Raw genomic sequence first — 19320 nt, 5'->3', positions numbered from 1 at the left:
TGTACTTTAATGCTAGTGAAGAGAGAGGGAAAATGGTTTTAAGTAAAACTTTTACAGAGTGCTTGCAACCTACTTGTTGAGTCCAAGAGTAGAAACGAGTCTGTTCACCAGCATAATAATGTGCTTTATCACCTGTCTTGAGGGAACATTGCTGGAACCTTTACTACATCAAACGGAGCAGGTGCTGGTCTCCTTCCGCCGGATTCTTTTCCGGGCCCCACGCTTCCACGTAGCTGCTGCCTCGGGCCCGGAGGAAGCGAGGCCAGCGTGGCGTGCCCGCCGCTCCACCTCCCCGTGCCTCAGCCCTCTCACGGCCAAACACCCTCCGCCTCACACCCTTGTCCCGCTACCCCCGGCAAGACGGTTAACGTGCCCAACGGAAAGCGCTGACGCAGCAGAGCAGCTCATCTCCAGGGTAACGGGGAGGCGGCGGACGGGCCAGGACGCGAGCATAACCCCGCCTCGCGCCACGCCAGCAACCGCAGGCCGCGCCCTGCCGGGTTCGAGGGGGCGTGCGCTGCCTGGCCGCCTCCGGGGCGGGGCGGAACCTGCGGCAGCGGCGTGAGGCGTCCCGCTCGCGCGGGCCGGTGGTAACGGCAGCGACCGCCGTCCTTCGTAGCCCTCCCGCCTCGCTCCCTCCGCCTGCCGTCCGGCGCCATGTGCGAGCCCAGCAAGCAGGACATTGCCGCCATCTTCAAGCGGCTCCGTTCTGTCCCCACCAACAAGGTAAGGGTTCCGGGGCCGAGGGAGGCGGCAGCGGCTGCGCTCCGCCGTTGTGACACGTCGCACTGCCGGCGGGGCGGGGGAGTACCCGCCGACCGTCACGCCCCGCCGAGCCACCGGCGCCCCGGTCCGGCTGCCCACTGCTGGGGGTCGGCGCTGTGAGAGGCGGGAAGGGCCGGGCGGGCGGGGGCGGCTTGTCCCGGTGGTGGGGGAAGCCCTTCTCGGCCTTGGCTCGGGCAGCCCGCTGGGCTGCGCTGGGATGCGCTGGGCGTTCTGGGCTCAGCCCTTAATTCATAACGTCGTAGAGTGGTTTAGAGTTGGAAGGGACCTTAAAGATCATCTAGTTCCAGTCACCCTGCGATGGACAGGGACACCTCCCACTAGACTAATTAGGGGGGTGCAGCTCCTTTTGGGTACCTGGTGTGTAAGAATTGCTGGAAGGAGGGTCAGCTCGTCTAAAAATAAAAATCAGGTTCCAAAACAGTGACAAACTAGAATACTGAATGTGCTTCAATGTGTTTCAGTGCCGACTTTAGTTTTTCAGTGGTGTGGAGCCCTGTTAGTTTTTTAGTATCCATTATGTGTGAAGGTGTGCAGTGGCTAGCTGTGAACTGGGAAAGGTGCCTCAGACCACAAGGTGACACAGCAGGAGCTATGTGCTCCTGTGCTGCTTTTTAGTGCCGTCTGCTCCATTGTATTGGCTTTATGACATACACTGGGAACGTGTCTGAAAAACACTAGGAAACTTCGGATTAGCATTGTGAAGAAACGCCTTGGTTTTGTTCTATGGGAGTATGAATCTGGAGGTCTGTCTTTAGTCGAAAACTGACTTCCACACTTTGAGCGCAGATGGTTAGATTGTATGGGTAATGGACACACATCTGGCTTCTGAAAAAGCAGAGCTCAAAGATAAGCGCACACCCATTGGTTTCTAACACAAGTATTCCTAAAAACTTCCTTTGCAATGGGGTAAAAAGTTAATCAAGGAAAGGTCCTGGTCCCAACAGGGAGGGTGAAGAGAGATCTTTTACAAGCTCCTGAAATTCACTGGCACTGTGTCTAAGAGATTGATTAGTTCTCTAATGCTATTGTGATGCTTTTTCCTGTACTGGGATCACAAGAGAATCAGAAAATATTGGCCACAGGTGGCAAGGGTTGAAAGCCTGAAGATGGAGTGCCTCAAACAGTTCCCCTGTACTGAACTCATCGTTACCATGTTAATAATTACCATGTTAATAAGTTGGATGTGGTACCCGTGGTTGCTCAGGCATATCTGTCTGTCCTTGCTGTCATGTCAGGTGCTACGTAGAAATTTAGTGCCAATGTTGACAAAGCAATACTGGCACAATGTGTGCTGCCATTCAGACTAGGTCAGTTTGAAAGAAATAGTTTAGGCACAGAGATCTCATTAACACTGCAGTGAAGCACATTCTTGTTGATCTGTAAAGACAGAGAGGGAGGAGAGCATGGAACATCAACAGCTTAGATCTCACAATTCTCCTGTGGTCTTGTATCTGCCCAGTCTTCTTAAGTAGAAGTTGTTGCTGACATCAGTCTGTCCTCTTGTGTTTGATTACATCTTGTTTTGTTTCCTTTCTCTTGTGTTCCTGTTATTCAGTCTGCCCCTTTTATTTGTAGGGCTTTCCTGCTTGGAAAGAAAGACATGTGAAAGTGCAAATATTGGAAAGGTTCTGCATTAAAAGCTTAGTAATATGCTTTAACTGTTTTGTTTACATGCACAGTTGGGGAAGAACTGGTATCTCTTCTGTGCAGCATCTGGGATTAATGACTGCCTACTATAAGCAGGGACGTTCATTTACACTGTGCTAGGTGCTCCACAGTAGTTCTTAGTACAAATGATCTTAGGAAAATAATTCTCATTTAAGTAAATGTGTGGTGTAATTTGTGGATTATAGTGTTTAAGATGATATTTGAGTAATTGTCTTGAAATTTACATATCTGTAATTTGGTCTTAGTTTCCTTTATGAGAAATAGGTTTTTTTGCTTTCTTGGTGTGTCTTTGGGTATTTTGTAATATACAGCTGCCTGACGACATTTAACAAACATATCACAATTATTAAATAGGATGTATTTTGTACATATAAAAATGTTCATAGTCCTTAAGCTACTTGATTTTGTTAACTTGAGCATTTGTAAAACTCACCTGTTTTGAAGACTTGCACCCTTAGGCTGTGCTATATAGTCTTTTTTTAATCTGGCATTGATCTTTTCCTCTGAACCTGTTAGTTTTTCATTCTCTTCTCTCTGGTTCTTTCTTTTCATTTGTTGATGGTAGTATTCAAGTCCCTGCTTGGACACCCAGATCAGGGATATGTGTGTTGTGGTGGTTTATCAGTTGTTCAGTGTGTGTTGTGGGTGTGGTATTTTGTCCCAGAGCAGAGTGTAGTATATCATGTCTCACCTAAATCATTTTAGGACAGTGTCAGTTCCAAAATGGGCAGTCCCGTCTTCTTCCTGTGGCAAACACTCCTGTTCCCTCCCTTACATTGGCATTTCTGGTCATGTGGCTGTGATGTGAGTTGGACCTACCTTTGCTCTGAGTCAAAGCAGTGCAGTGCTGTTTTCGAGTAGGATCAAGAAGTGTGATTATTATTATTGATGCAAGAGAAGAAGGAAAGTATATCTGGATACGGTGGCTGGGAACTAAGAGAGTAGCTGCTTGGATTTACATCAGCTTCGACCAAGTGTGAAACTGCCTCCTGAGTTTTAGCTGGTTTAGTGTTCAGGCAGCTAGCTGTATGGTAGCTTTGCATGCTAGGAATGGCAAGCACAAGGAGATGCGGAGCTACCCTGTGGCAGTACCCCCACTAGATGGGAAGTTGAAAGCATCTATGTAACTGTGACCGCAGGGATAAGCTTGCTGAACCTGCTCACCTCTTCCGAAGTGACAAAACTGTTTCTGTAGGCTGTATGTTATTACATTTCCATATCCAATAACGATATATATTATGTATGTATTTATTAGCATAGATATCTTGTGCAAGGTGGATGTTGTATGATCTAATGACTGCTTGCTGTGGATTATAGCCAAATCTTTGTGTTTGCTCTGGTACAAACATCTCAAGTAGGGCTTTTGCTCTTTTTTTTTTTTTTTCAAAGTGACTGTTACTGAATCTAGGCTGTCCTGAAATGCTTTAACACAAAATAAGCAACAAGAATGCAAGTGTATTTTAAAAGCAATAGATTACTTAAACATATCCTTTAAATTTATTTTCTATAATTACTTTGATATATTAATTGTACCTAAATCAGTACAGAAAATATACTGTATCTGCTTTTAAGATAGAAGCAATTTCATAGGGTGGCTGTGAAATTGGTTTTATTTCTTTCCTAATTCTTGTTAAATTTTCTGTGGTGGGAAGCACCACAATTGAGAAAACTAAACAAAATTAGTCTAAATGTTAATGAAATATGCATGTATTTTTGTTGTTCTTATATTACTTTCACAAGAAAATTAGATGTTCCTGCTTGCATCACAATCCTAAAAGCTATAGTTTTAAAGCATATGAGTAATTTTCACAGGTGTCTGGTAAATAGCTGATAGAGATGCCTGCATAAGTGAAGATACTGAGCTATACTGCTATGTGGCAGCTAGCTTTCTAGGTGATGTAATTGACTTTCAAGGTGTTGAAATTAAGAAGTGCTTATAATTGTATCGGTGAGGAGGATCTTTAGGGATGTTTATAACTGAAATTTTGTAAACATGGTTTTTTTTTTAACCACCTGCTGATACTCAAGATTCTTGTTTTCTGTTTTTACTCCAGGGAATTTCCACAGGACTTAACAACTGTAAGTCTGCTTCGCACTCCTTCATTAGAAGTGAGACCAGGGCTGTTCTGTTAGCTTTGGTTTCAAGCAGAATCTTCTCTTGTTTTGTTTTCCCCATCCTCCTTTTGCCTTTTTAAGAAAAAGCCTGAAAATAGACAATTTAAAATGAAGACAAGGCTCATGTTGTTTTTTAAGCAACCACTTCAAAGAATGGAGAGAATTAGAAAAAAGATAATGAGTTCTGACTTCTCAGGCTGTGTGTCTTCTTAGCATATGGCATACATGAAGAGTTACTCATTCATCTTTTTCCTCACTCCCTGTATTTTGTTCTTGCACCTGTGCTTGTTTCAGGGGCTCCCTCTAATCCTTCCTTTTGTCACTCATTCTGTGTAGCTTTTATCTTATTTCTTCTTGCTGCTATATGTCAGTATACTTCTACATACAACAGTGGGATACATAAATGACTTAGCATTAATAAATATTAAGTCTCTGTTGAGAGAAAAAGAGGCGACTTGCACATGCAGGAACTGTGACCTCCGTGCTTTCTGTTTGTGTTGCTAGTCATTAGCCTAACTTAAGCTCAGACTTAAAACATTCTTATGTTGGAAGAGCTAATGCTGGGTCTGCTGGTAAACTTTGCTTGTGCTTGGTAAATTTGGACTGTACAAATTTAAATAGACCTGCATTAAATTGAGGAGTTAGCCTCAAACTGCTCCTGGGCTTGTAATTGAAATTAATTTGATTGAATGATAGGTGAGCTGACCTGAGTGCAAACTCAGGTCTTGTTTGACTGGGTACGTACAAAAAAAATAGAGACAAAAGTCTCTGTTTTAGTTATGTGAATGGGGTTTCTAGCAAGGAGACTTCTTTTTATTTTTCCAGCCTGATGAGGAGGTGCTGGAAGCATTATGGCCTGCTTGTAGGGTGTACCATATGTCCCCAGCTGACTCAAAAAAACCCTTTTTTTCTTTTTTTCTTTCTGCATATAGCTAGAACTTCCCTTGCTATCTGAGAATGCATTAAATTTATAGGAGGATGTTAAATGATAAAGTTGCAGATTGGAACTCTATCAATTTTTGTGTAAAACTTGTCTCTCTGTGGAGTTATTTCTTAATAGATGCTACTGACTGTACCCCTAGATGCTTTTACTGTAGAAGTACTTCTTTGCAGCCCATATAAATACCACTGAAAAAGCATCAATCAGATAATGAAGTGCTTTCATACAGGAATAGGAGCGTGCACATGGCATTAACTAGGAATAGCTATTTCTCTTTAAATTGGTGTTCTTCCTTGCATTTGAAAATTGGTTTGCATCAGATAAATTTTTGTTCTTGCTTTCCTTGTCCAAAGAAGTACAAAATTCGAAATAACCAAAACAGGACTTGAAAGTTGTGATCTGCAGACCTGTAAAGTATATGAGATGTAGACACAGATACCTCTTGTAGTTTTGGCTGAATGTTAGGAGTCTAACGTGGTGGCAGAGGACAAGAAAAATTTGCATTTGTCTATGCACTAATTATGGGCTTATTTGCTTTTTAACCAGTCTATGTTATGAACATATTGCTGATGCAGCAATACATGTGTGGTACACCATACAGTCTTGTCTGCCAGAGGGTGCTTGCTTGGCTAGGCAGTACACAGCATGGACACTTTCTTCACACAGCTGGATTTCGGTGGCTTGCTCTAAGGGTCAAGAATTCTATATAGGAAACTAGGTAATGGTATCATTAGTGCTGCTGATAACTTCAGTGACATGTACATTCTCAGGAAAGAGTAGACGCAGTGGTACATCATGAAGAGAGGACAGCCCTTGGGAAGATATTTCTTAAACGCTTCCATATTTCAGTAGTGCTGGAAGTACTGTGTTAAATGCGTATTTGAACTAGGCTGAGGTGGGTTATCTGACCCACGGTTTCTCAAACTGTGGCCCCTGTGTACGCTGGTTATAGTTGGAAACTGAGAAGGCACGTAGTCCTGTCTAGTTAGGGCAAAGATACACAAGTGTGGACAGATTGTGTAACTCCTCTTTATAGTTATAATACTAGGATAATATGAAGTTGTCATGTCAACAGATGCCGTAAGGATGAGTTAATTAAGTTTGATCACTGCCAGGGTGTTAGTGTGACCTATAACACGTCTATAAGACATGGTTATGCTCAAGTCCTGTTACTGATCTTTATTTTCTTTAAGGTATGTTTTGACTGTGGAGCAAAGAACCCTAGCTGGGCAAGCATAACATATGGAGTTTTCCTCTGTATTGATTGTTCAGGGACCCATCGATCACTTGGTGTTCATTTGAGTTTCATTAGGTAAGTAATTTGTGTATTTTCATAGTAAAAATGGCATCTTTTAATGTTTTTGTTTGTTCAGACACCTGCTCAAAGAGGAAAATCCGTTCTTCTCTCAACCACTGATTCAGATCTTTTTAATGTTTGTATTGGCTTTGATGTATCTCATAGCTGCTGGGGAGTTAGGTAAATAGGTAGAGTTCAGCAGAATTTGTACCGTGCATCCATTCCCATTACCTGCTTGTCGTGTTAGTAATGCGCATTTGTTGGCAGGTCTGTTTCTACACTGAAGATGATGAAAATGAAGAATAGAGTAAACATATTGAAGTGTTTTATCATGCCTCCAAATTAAGACTGAGACAAATACTAGTTATCTTCAACATGTTATTATTATCTTCAGCAGTGATAATACAGTGATAATACAGTGATAATACAGTGATAATACAGTGATAATACAGTGATAATACAGTGATAATACAGTGATAATACAGTGATAATACAGTGATAATACAGTGATAATACAGTGATAATACAGTGATAATACAGTGATAATACAGTGATAATACAGTGATAATACAGTGATAATACAGTGATAACATATACAGTGATAACATATACAGTGATAACATATACAGTGATAACATATACAGTGATAACATATACAGTGATAACATATACAGTGATAACATATACAGTGATAACATATACAGTGATAACATATACAGTGATATAGTCAGACCCCCATCGAGCCAGTTCAGACAGCTAAATAGCATTTTGCCAGCTTTGCTCCCTGAAGTAGTTCATTATGGTATCACCTGAGTGCTAGTACTGGGGTAGTGTAAAGAGCTATCCTTTTGGCAGCTGTTTATCTCAATCAGTCAGTTGGTGCAGTAAATCTGCACCCTGAGCTTGTCACGTTTCAGGTTAGTATCCTAACCGATGGCCTGGGGGCCTTTTTGGCCAAATAATTAATTACATATTTGAAATGTAAGGTTCTGCTTGGAGTGAGTGCATTCAAAAATGAATTGCAGATAAAAATAGCTGTTTTCCATCAACTAAAATTCTTCCTCTGCTGCCTTTTCATTGTATACAAGAGTGTTAGAAGAGGCCTCTCAAGAATCCATTCCTAATGATCACAGTATTCATTTTCTTCATACTCACTGAGCCCAAAATTTTTGTGGTGATACGACATTCAAATTGTCAGTTTGTCCATGACACACATGTGATTGTCACTGCTGTTGACAGAGTTCAAATGTGATTCCTGAAAATGTATCTTATTAGTGCTTTTTAAAAGGGAGAACATGCACTCTTTTCAAGCTTTTACAGTTTGAAAAACTGTGGCAGTTTTATGTGACTTCATTGATTTGTTTTGCACACTGTGTATTGTTGAAGATTTTTTTTCCATAGCTGCATGCTTTTCACTTTAGAAGAGGGGGGGAGAAACACTTTACAAAAAAAAAAAAAGGTGGAGAGATTTTAAATTGCTTTGGAGATAACATTAAAAATGTTTCCTGCTGTTTAGATCTACAGAACTGGATTCCAATTGGTCTTGGTTTCAGCTGAGATGCATGCAAGTTGGAGGAAATGCAAATGCTGTATGTACTCCTAAGAATTTGCTTTGCACGTTGAAGCTTGTTAGTCTTGGAAGCTATTGTCTGTACTTATTGTCTCTTTTTCTTTTTTTTTTTTCCCCCCTTGTTTTTAAGAATTCCTTTGAACGTTGACTTCATCCACCATACTTCTTGCAACTTTTCAATCTTGGTATAATCTGCAAATGTTTTATTTTTTCTTACAAGTCATTAATAAAAATCACTGAAAACGCCAGACTAGATTCCTTGTCAATACATGTCTAATTTAACAGGGAAACATTAACAACTGCTGAAAGTTGGCTTTCCAACAGCCCATAAACCTAGTTTATGGGCATCTTCCTGTGACATGTTTCCTTACATTATGAAAATATCATGCTGAAAATTTATGAAGTTTTGTCTTTCTACTTGGATGTCACTGTTCTCTATCACACATTGTACCAAGAGGTGTAATATACCCGCAGCCACCCCTCAAATACCTCACATTCACAATGGCCTGTTTTGGATTGCCTAGGAAGATTATTTAAAGACCAGTTTAGTAAACTGTCCGGGCCTTTTAAAAAATAAAATTAAAGTGGTTTTTTTAATGCAATTAAAAGAAAAATTCCCTTTTTGCTCCAACTAAAGGCCAAATTCTGTTTTTACTAACTACTGTTTAGAAGCACTATCAGATTAAAATTAATCATTTGTATTCTATAATTTATATTCTATTTGGAGTTTCTGTTGTTTTATTTATACATAAAGAGGTTACCAGAATGGAGTTTTCTTTTTTTATTTTGGAGATCTACATAGACTTCATAATTTAAAAAGATTAGATTTAGGTAGAGGAGCAGAGTATTTTGCTGCATTGTGATATATTTTTATGTTAAATGGGATTAGTTTTTAAACATGTTTCTCATAGCATCTCAGCCTGACGATGCTGCATCTTGGGTAACAGCAGTCCTGAGCTTCATAGCTATGTATCAGATTGCTAGAAAATCTGAAGTGTTCTTAGTTCCCTTTGTTTTCAGAATAAAAAAAATGAAAAAAACTCTGAATGTCAAGTTCATAGGTGTGTATATATTTAAATGCAAAAATGCATTTTGGCATCTGTGATGTTTATAACTGTTTCTGTCGTAATCACAGAAGTTGACTGTCATTATCTCTCTCCTGCATGGCTGTTGCCTAATCTTTATATGAAGTCTGGTACTTGTATACTAGATTTATGCTTTGCAATTGCAGCATATGAGGTCATAACCTTAGCTTATCTAGACTTACTGATCCTATCAGAAACTTGTTTCTTATGTTTTACTGTAATAGTCTGACATGTTCTTCTGTGCAAGAATGTATGGTATGATTTGCTAGTGAATTCTAGATACTGCAAAATTTTTTTTTTGATCTTTCAAATAACTTGTGGAACTCTGATACAAATGTATTGATTTGCTTTTGTTTCAAGATCCTAAATCGGAATAAAATTTTTCGTTTATATGAATACACAAGCATACAAATATATATGACTACATATGTATGTGCATACACACACTTTTCTTTTGAAGGAAGACCATTTCTATAAAGTCATTTTAATGCTATTGAATGTACATTGTTCTCTCTAGCATGCTAGAGATGAAGCCAAGCAATGCCTTTTAGAATATCAGGAATGTCCTTTGAAGCACAGGTATTAGCAATCAATTTTACCTCTTCCTTTCTACAGTTAATTTCAGAACTAGGATTCTTTGTATATGATTGCAGGTTTGCATTTGTATATGCCTTTAAAACATCCCACTAATGTATTTGGGTTTTCTATTGTTTTATTTATACATAAAGAGGTTGCCAGAACAGAGTTTTCTTTTTATTTTGGAGATCTACATAGACGTCATAATTTAAAAGATTAAATTTAGGTAGAGAAGCAGGGTATTTTTCTGCATTGTGATATATTTTATGTTAAATGGGATTAGTTCTTAAACCTGTTTCTCATAGCATTTTCTGTCTTCTTCATAGTCTGCTTTTTTCCATCAACATGGATGCACAACAAATGATACTAATGCAAAGTATAACAGTCGTGGTGCTCAGCTTTACAAGGAGAAGATTAAATCTCTTGCAACACAGGCAACAAGAAAGCATGGTACTGATGTGAGTAGTGTGTGTCCTGTGTCATTAAGATTTCTGAAAAACTTTATCTTCTTTCCCCCTAGAGTAATTTTAAGTTTCTAATTAGTAATGCAGAAGATTATCTGTCTTCGAAAGGTACTGATACACATTGCAGTGAAAAGGCAAGCTGGGGAGTAGGTTTTTTGTAACTTACCTTTTTTGTTGGGAAAAATAATACTGAGAGAGCTCAACTGGATACTTCAGGATCATTTCTGGGTTATTCAAAACATTAATTTTAACATTTGCAGTAACTTGTAGGAGTTGTAGGCAGAAACTTAAGGTATTCTTCAAAATGGAAACTTCTTTGTTTGCGGGTATGCTGCAAAATCATACTTGTGGTATTGCGTAACAAAAATGTCAGCACTCCTCCACGAACTATATAGTGTTTTTATTTTTGCTTATCTGGAACAGAATTATTATTAAGAAGTATAGCATGTAAAAATGTAAATGTGCTATAAAGAATTAGCTACAAAATATTTGTGATTTAAGTGGGATTTGTTTTGAACAGGTAAACGTGTGTTTTTGCTTCTTTCCCTACAAAAATAATATTTGAAAAATTAGCAAGTTATGTATGTCACGAATTTTCTGTTCACCATTAAAAATGCTGAAATGGTTCATGCATGCTGTCAAAACATTGTTAGATTGTTGACAAGAAGACGTTATTAGCAAAGTATGCAGAATTACTTTGCTGAGGTATTAAATAAGTTTGACAACAGTTCTTTTCCGCGAACACAGAAAGCATGTTTTGATTGTTTAATTCAGCTTGTTAAAGTCTGTGACTGATTCATTTGAAGTTGATCAGATGCTTAAAAGAAAAGCGAGAAAGCTTTGGGTTTTTTTTCTAATCTATGCATCAAAGCATGAAATTAAATGGATTATAATAATTCTATATTATAAATGTTATAGACAATATAGTTCACATCCCTAACTTCAGAGAATCATAGAATTTCCTAGGTTGGAAGGGACCTTTCAGATCATCTAGTCCAACCATCAACCTAAATCTGCCAAAACCCATCACTAAACTATATCTCTAACCACTATATCTACCTGTCTTTTAAATACCTACAGGGATGGTGCCTCAACCACTTCCCTTGGCAGCCTGTTCCAATGCTTAATAACCCTTTCAGTGTAAAAATTTTTCCTAATATCCAGTCTAAACCTCCCCTTGCACAGCTTGAGGCTGTTTCCTCTTGTCCTATCACCTGTTACTTGGGAGAAGAGACCGACCTCACCTCTCTACAACTTCCTTTCAGGTAGTTGTAAAGAGTGATAAGGTCTCCCCTCAGTCTCCTTTTCTCTAGGCTAAACAACCCCATCTCCCTCAGCCACTCCTCATACGACTTCTGTATTTCTGGAATATTTGTTTTGACTTACTAAACAGCTTTAGATATAAAATGTGTTCAAGTAAATATACTATACCATGTGCATTTAAGTTGACACTTTGAAGAACTGTAATTATTTTGCTCCAATTACAGATTCCATCCAATTGTTTGATATTAATTATTTTAAAATTTTAGTAAATATATTTTTTAATGATGTACTGCAAGCTTAAGTGATTATGTGCTGTATAAATTGAAGTAAATCACTCAGATAATTAGATTTAGTACTAATCATCCCCTCCCTCTGTCACATTTTAAAAAATTTCTTCTCCGTCTTACTGATAGTGTCAACTGTTCAATGATGAGGTAAGCTTGTTGCACATCCAGTAATCTTTTTGACAGAAGTCATTATTTTTGGTCATGTATCTTTTGCACATAGTAGAAAGAACCATGAGAAATTATTTGCCTGTGAGTAACCTTGGAGTACAGATCACAGGTTACAGTCCTGTCCTGCACAATGCTAAGAATAACCTGTGGCACTGTGGGCCCTCCAGCCCACCCTGAGATCAGGCATTGCTCAAACCTGTTAGCATCTTGCAGAACTCTGCTTTAACTGTAGCAGAGGTTTTGGGACTCTGCAACTAGATGTGAAAATTGATCTGAGTACCAAACCACACTGATGCAATTCTGAAAACTGTTTCCAATGACTATTAGTGTTATGTTTCAATTTTTTTTGCTTTGGGCAAAATAAGAATATTAGAGAGAAAATACCTCATATGAGAATATGAAAAAACCTAATTATAAAGCTCTAGTGATACTAAATATTGACAGTATTGCTGCAGCAGAGTTTATACGGAGCATTTTGTTAGGAAGGAAATGGTTAATCTGAAGGAACACATCAAAGATGTATGAAATAAAAAAACAAACAAACAAAACAGGAGTGGCATATATTGAAGCTCGAATAAATTCATAAGGAAAAATCATGTACCATGAAAAAAAAAATCAATAAATTTTTAACCTGAAAAAAAGAGCGTAGTTTTAAGATTAGTGCATTTGAAAAAAATATATTTATGCAATTGTCCTGTAAAATTCTCTCTCTCTCTCTCTTAATTCTAGCTGTGGACAGATGGATGTGGAATGCCACCTGTGTCACCTCAAAACAAAGAGGAAGACTTTTTTGCGTCCCATGTTTCTCCCAAGGTATAGATTACATGTATTTACTTCTTGTTAGCTTTCTAAACGCTTAGGTTAACTGTGATCTATGTTGAAGATTAAACCGTGAAAGAAAACATTATTGAGAAAGGGTAGGTCAGTGAGTTAACATTTATCTGCTTTCCTTTCTGTGGGTCTCAAAATTCTTCCTGGATGTGAACCATTTTCTAAGGTGATAATTTAGAACGACCCAAATAATAGCTAAATGTGGAATGAAAATATATTTTTTTGTAGGCTTACAATTTCCCTTGGGCTCCTGATTCCTTGCTTGGGAGTGCTCTGATTTAAATATACTATGTGATAACTTTGTTTTTTTTATCAGTAAAGCTTAACAGATCTTAAAACTCTTGTTAAGCAGAAGCTTTTTTTTCTTCCTCCAAAACACTTACAGCCTCTTTGAAAATGTTAAAGGCACTTTCATAGAATCACAGAATGTGTTGGGTTGGAAGGGACCTTTAAAGATCATCTAGTCCAACCCCCCTGCAGTAAGCAGGGACACCTTCAACTAGATCAGGTTGCTCAGAGCCTCATCAAGCCTGGCCTTGAATGTCTCTAGGGATGGGGCCTCCACCACCTCTCTGGGCAACCTGTGCCAGTGTCTCACCACCCTCATTGTAAAGAACTTCACCCTAATGTCTAACCTAAAGCTACCCTGCTCTAGTTTAAAACCATTACCCCTTGTCCTATCGCTACCTGCCCTTGCAAACAGCCCCTCCCCAGCTTTCCTGTGGGCCCCATTCAGGTACTGGAAGGCTGCTATAAGGTCTCCCCGGAGCCTTCTCTTCTCCAGGCTGAACAACCCCAACTCTCTCAGCCTGTCTTCATAGCAGAGGTGCTCCAGCCCTCGAATCATCTTCGTGGCCCTCCTCTGGACCCGCTCAAACAGGTCCATGTTGTTCTTGTGCCAAGGGTTCCAGAGCTGGACACAGTACTCCAGGTGGGGTCTGACGAGAGCAGAGTAGAGGGGGAGAATCACCTCTCTCGATCTGCTGGCCACGCTTCTTTTGATGCAGCCCAGGATGCGATTGGCCTTCTGGGCTGCAAGCGCACATTGTTGGCTCCTGTCCAGCTTTTCATCCACCAGTACCCCCAGGTCCTTTTCCGCAGGGCTGCTCTCTATCACGTCGTCCCCCAGCCTGTATTGATAACGAGGATTGTCCCGACCCAAGTGCAGGACGTTGCACTTGGCCTTGTTGAACTTCATAAGGTTTGCTCGGGCCCACCTCTCTAGCTTGTCCAGGTCCCTCTGAATGACATCCCATCCCTCCGGTCTATCAACCGCTATTGCTAATGTTGGTTTTCTTTTATTTGTTCCTACCTCCTTAAGGTGATAGATGGTGTGTTTATTGCCCAGATTAATATTTCAGAGACTCTCGAGTCTGGTATTTTAAAAATACCAGTGAAAACAACTTCAGCAATTGTGATCTTCAACTTAGAGTAGTATTCCTAAATATTACAATAATATTAAGTGTTCTACTATAATTGCTTTCTAGTACAGTTGCAGTCTATGAACACCTAAAACACAAGTATGATTATGAGGCATATTTTTGGGTAGAGAAGAATTCAAAGAGCTTGGGTATATCAGATTAGCCCTTGTGAAAAATCTTCACCAGTTAATATGCATGTTAATTCCCCTGTCATGATGTTATGGTTGTGCATGTGCATAAGCAGCAAGTAATAAAAACCTACGCAAGTTGCTCATATGTACACCGGGGTAAAGAACACAGCAAAGATGACGTAACTTTTTAGTGACTTTCTAATGTATATGGGATACTTAAGAAAAAAACTGTAATTTAAATGAAAAGTGGTGTGTTTTTTCCTTTTGGTTATTCAGTTGTGACCTTTCAAAATGTAACTTTTTTGTTCTATTTGTGAGGTTTTGAAAATGGTGCATTTTAAAGGGAAATTCAGCCTTTTTGCTATTGATTGGTTTTATTTTAGGAACTTTTACTACAGCCAATATTTGAATGTCATTGAAAAAGTGAAATAGTATTTATATTTTACAGACTGGGGAGGTTGGTGTATTAGTCAGAAATGCTCATTGCAAAGACCAAAAAAACCCAGTTATTGTGAATTCTAGTCAAGTGTCTTTACCAGAAAATCATCTGTCCTGATAATAGAAAAATAAATGGAGTATTTCTGTTTGCAAAAGGCAACTTGGAAGAATACTTGCAGTTGAGTGGGAAGAGCATAAACTGAGGCAAGATAAAGAACTTTAAGCAGAAAAGTGTTGTAGATATTTCTGTGGTTAAGGACGAGAAGTAGGAACTTCATACAAACCCTCTTAAGAGAATGTATGGGTAGGATAAAGTAAATTTTCACAGCAAACTTTTTGGGTAGCTGCAAAGGCAGGAGGGTAGAGACAAGCAGCCTCAGGGCAAGAGATTATTGGGGTATGCATGTTTTGAGAGAGATGTCAGGAAGTTTTGAGATTGAGGTTTTAGGGAATAAATAAGCATGAATTGGCAGTGGCACAGCACTGGTGGAAAAGGTAATAATAAGCTGATATTGTTGTGACCAGGTCACAGACCTGCCAGTTGAAGAGGATGTGTCTGAGGAAAGTGGGAGGACTCATCAGGAAGACTTTGGGAAGACTGCTCACAATCACAAATTAGGTGTTGAAAAATTGGAAGTGCAAGAGCTTAATGTGGGGAGAAAACTTGGTGATTGTATGTAAATAAATGATACAGATTTTCTGTACTGTATTACTGAGTAAAGACAATAGCCAGCATACAATAAATAAATCTAAAGCACAGTTAAAATAGCTGTTGTTTTTTTTGATGGTAAACATACTGAAATTCCTGAGAGGGAAACACAGGTGCTCAGGAGTGGTTTGAAACCAGCTTGCTTTTAATAAAGATAGGCATTTCTTCTAACTTTAATAACGGCCCTTCTGAGAACAGGTTTTAAACCTAGAAGCTGTAATCATAAGAATCCAATATTAACTAATCAGTGATGCTTAGGCAGTCTTTGAGCTCAGTGCTCATATTTATTTGCTGTATTCTATTTTGTGTGCACTTTTGAATTTGTGATCTTTTTCAAGGCAAAGAATACACAGTGGGTGGTATCAGAGCCAGTTTCTGTACAGCAGAATACTTCAGAAAATATTCCAGAATGCTATGAAGGTATGACTGATTCTTTGTTAACAATAAGCTGCAGTTTTCTGGTAGTCTCTTTGTTTAGGCTCTTTTTGCACTGCTTTAATAGTTAAATAACCTAACCATGCTAGTAACGCAAGAATTTTGGAGAGGAAGGACCTTTTAGACAGATTATGCTAGAATGTGAGCCACTGTATGTTCCTTTAATAGAGTTTAATAGAGATACAAATTAAAATTTGAATCAAAAGACTTCAGATCAATCTTTGGGTGCCTGTTGCTCTTTTAGTAACTGGTAAAGCTGTGATAGAAGTAATGTATTACACTAGGTGTATCAAACAGTACAGTGAGTTGAGTTTTGGTATTTTAAGCATTCTAAAGAGCCTTCTAATATTCTTACCCTTGTTATTCATTATCTTTTAGGACCAGTACATGGACCAAGTCTTGATTGCCTTAGCACATCACCAAAAGCTGCATTAGGTAATGAGTGTAAGCAGAAGATAGCAACTGGTATAGTGTACTTAAATACTCATTTGTACAGAGAACGTGTGACTGGAAAGAGATGTGGAATACTTACTTTAATATCAGTCTGCATGAGTTAGTTGAAACATCTGAATTTGTGTTACAGCTTCTTCTGTTAAACAGTGTACTCCTTCTAAGAAATTAATTTTAGTCAGTGTTGTTCTGGTTTTATCTCTCTTATCTTAGCTGACCTGATGAATTTAAAAGCAACAGGTATCACACCTAGTAAAGTTGACCATTAATGTTTTGCACCTCCTGTTAGACTGCTTTAAGTTCTGCCTTTAAAGCACATAGGTGGAATAGAGCATTGTGTTGTGATTAATGGCCTGTTATTTATGCTAGGCAAACACATCTTGTACTAATAGGTCAGTCTTTCTATCTAGGTGTAGGTTTTGCTCCCTTTTCAGAAAATTGAACATAAATATTCAGACTGGAATAATGTCCAGAGTCTTAGTTTACTTAACACTGAAGAGTGTATCATACCATAAGCAAGTTTAAAAAAAAAAAAGTTGAGGAAAACAGAATAGAATAGAATAAAATATACCAGTGATTTATCATTTTGAGGGTCATCGTGCAGACCTGCAGGAGCACATTTCTGAGAATACATATTGATTCTCAGCAGCACAGGGGTAGTAAAGAAGTGGTGAATGGGACTAACTCAGTACTTCAGGAAGGTATGGTCTTCGTCACTGTTCTTATATTCACTTGGTTGTGTTTGCTTTTGGTCATTTGGGCTTTTCTGTTGTTTGTTTGTTAGGTTGGGTTTTTTTGCAAGCTGGATACTAGGAAAAATAGTTAACTGCATACACTTACAGGTTTTCTCATTTGTATCTTTAACACATGTTCTCATAAAACAAGTGCTTTTCTTGTTTGTTTTGAGCATCACAAGCTCTATCTTACATGAAGAATTTCTGTTCTGTATATGCCTGTGTCACTCTCCACTCAGAAGAGAGGGGCATGACAGATTTGCAAGTCCCCAGCATGACTAAGATGACACAACTCTCAAGGTCCATATGAATATTTATTAGATTTCTGCAGTGATTAATACGGCTCTTAACTAGGTCCACGATAATTGATTAGGTATATAACAAAAATGTGGCAGTGGTAAGGTACGCCTTGTGTTACTTAGTAACAGATGTACAACAAATTATGGTTAGTGGTACTTAACAACAGATGTACAGTGAATTATGGCGAGTGGTAAGGTATGCCTTGCATTACTTAACAACTTTAAAAGGAAAGAGAAAAGAAAAAGAAACAGAGGGATAGGAAAGGAGAGACAGAAGGAGAGAGGGAGAGATGAAGAGATCACTGGTCCTGGTTCCAGTGTTGGTCTGGCCTACGGGGGGTGGGGCAGGGAGCGGGGGTGTGTGCATTGGTCCCACCAATGGGGTGTGGGAGGGTGTGTGTGCATAGGGGCGCTACGACCAGTCCCACTGCGACGGGGCAGTTTGGGGCAGTTTCTTCTCGGGTTCCCCACACCCCCCCGGTGGCATGTAGCATGATTTGGGTGGACAGACGAGGGCTATTGTCATATATGTTAAGCATGATCTCAGCAATCTTCATTAGCATATACAGGGGTGTCAACTTTAGTATGTATTTTGCGGATAATGAGGCAAAGATCATTCATCTGGCACAGCAGCCTTTCGAAGAAACGAAAAACTACGCAGGTTCCTGTTCTCTTGTCCTTGCCAATGAAAATCAGCGCTGTCCTGTCTCCATAGGACTTCCTCCTCCAGACACCTCCGGGCGCATCCTGTGTTCCTCAGGCCTCCCACATGAGTCACACAACAGATAAGCAGATGTTAGCCTCATCAGTTCTTTGAGCAGAAGGCCTGGTACTTGCAAGTGTTTGGGACATTCCTCAGAAGGCCTCCTTCCCCCTCCCCTTCATCTCTCACCATTGTTGCATGCTTCCCTCAGGCTGCTCTGAGAGAGTCGTTGTTTAGGGGAAATTACAGGTTGTCTCTTACAGCCTGTTTCCAACTATATTTCAGCTCAAACTAGTTTTTCTGTATGTACAAGCATTCAGTAGGAGATATTGATTGAAAACTTTTGCTTGTAGGAGATTTACCCTAGTTAAGGGTAGCTGTCAAGAAGGCACAATATAGTGCCTTACAGAATGTAGTGAGTCCTATTAGGGTCTCATGAAAAATACCGAGGTTAGGAGTTGTGTCAGACTTCATGCAGAGCAGAATGTAGGTTTGTTTTTTCTATGTTTCAATATTTAATACAAAGCATCAGGGCTGGAACTTCCAAACTTTATACATAAAGTTAGACTCCCACTTCTGTACTTAGGCAATTGAGCAAATCTATTCAATCTAGAGAGTATGTTGTCACCTCTGTCAATGTTTGTGATTTCATTTATGATGATACAGGTATGTTTTATCTGTATCATTGGTGGTTTCAAACATAGCCAATACCTTTCTATCCAGGAAACAATTTATCTTGGAAATAATGCACGATCAGGTGGACCTCTAGTCTGGTTCAGAATAGCGAGTACCATATTCTTGTTCTGTTTAAAAGCAGGTATCTACAACTGAAAACTGAGCTGTAATTTTATTACTATTGTGTATTTGCGAGAGATACCGTATCCTCAATCAGAGACGGTTTCCCACATTTTCTTGGAGATATTCACAGCTTTGTTCCCTGTAAGTCAGTT

General features: G+C 39.2%; 1 protein-coding gene across 2 annotated transcripts in view; it reads left to right on the top strand.

Annotated features, from left to right (window-relative positions):
• The first annotated feature begins 498 nt into the window (after positions 1–498).
• Positions 499–19320, top strand: part of ARFGAP3 (ARF GTPase activating protein 3) — a 36500-nt gene continuing 17678 nt past the window's right edge. Inside the window, exons 1-7 of one of the 2 annotated variants that reach the window (XM_074588127.1) lie at positions 499–726; positions 6703–6821; positions 8323–8395; positions 10364–10495; positions 12949–13032; positions 16088–16169; positions 16563–16619. In XM_074588127.1, the coding sequence (XP_074444228.1) occupies positions 658–726; positions 6703–6821; positions 8323–8395; positions 10364–10495; positions 12949–13032; positions 16088–16169; positions 16563–16619 (616 nt within the window). In that variant the 5' untranslated portion in view covers positions 499–657. Of the gene's footprint in view, positions 727–4514; positions 4534–6702; positions 6822–8322; positions 8396–10363; positions 10496–12948; positions 13033–16087; positions 16170–16562; positions 16620–19320 lie in introns of those variants that run through there. The other variant, XM_074588137.1, reaches the window with a different exon arrangement.

This window comes from Larus michahellis, chromosome 1, assembly GCF_964199755.1.
Source record: "Larus michahellis chromosome 1, bLarMic1.1, whole genome shotgun sequence".
NCBI classification, from domain to species: domain Eukaryota; kingdom Metazoa; phylum Chordata; class Aves; order Charadriiformes; family Laridae; genus Larus; species Larus michahellis.
The sequence above is the reverse complement of the archived record's forward strand: the minus strand, read 5'-3'. Positions and strand labels throughout refer to the sequence as shown.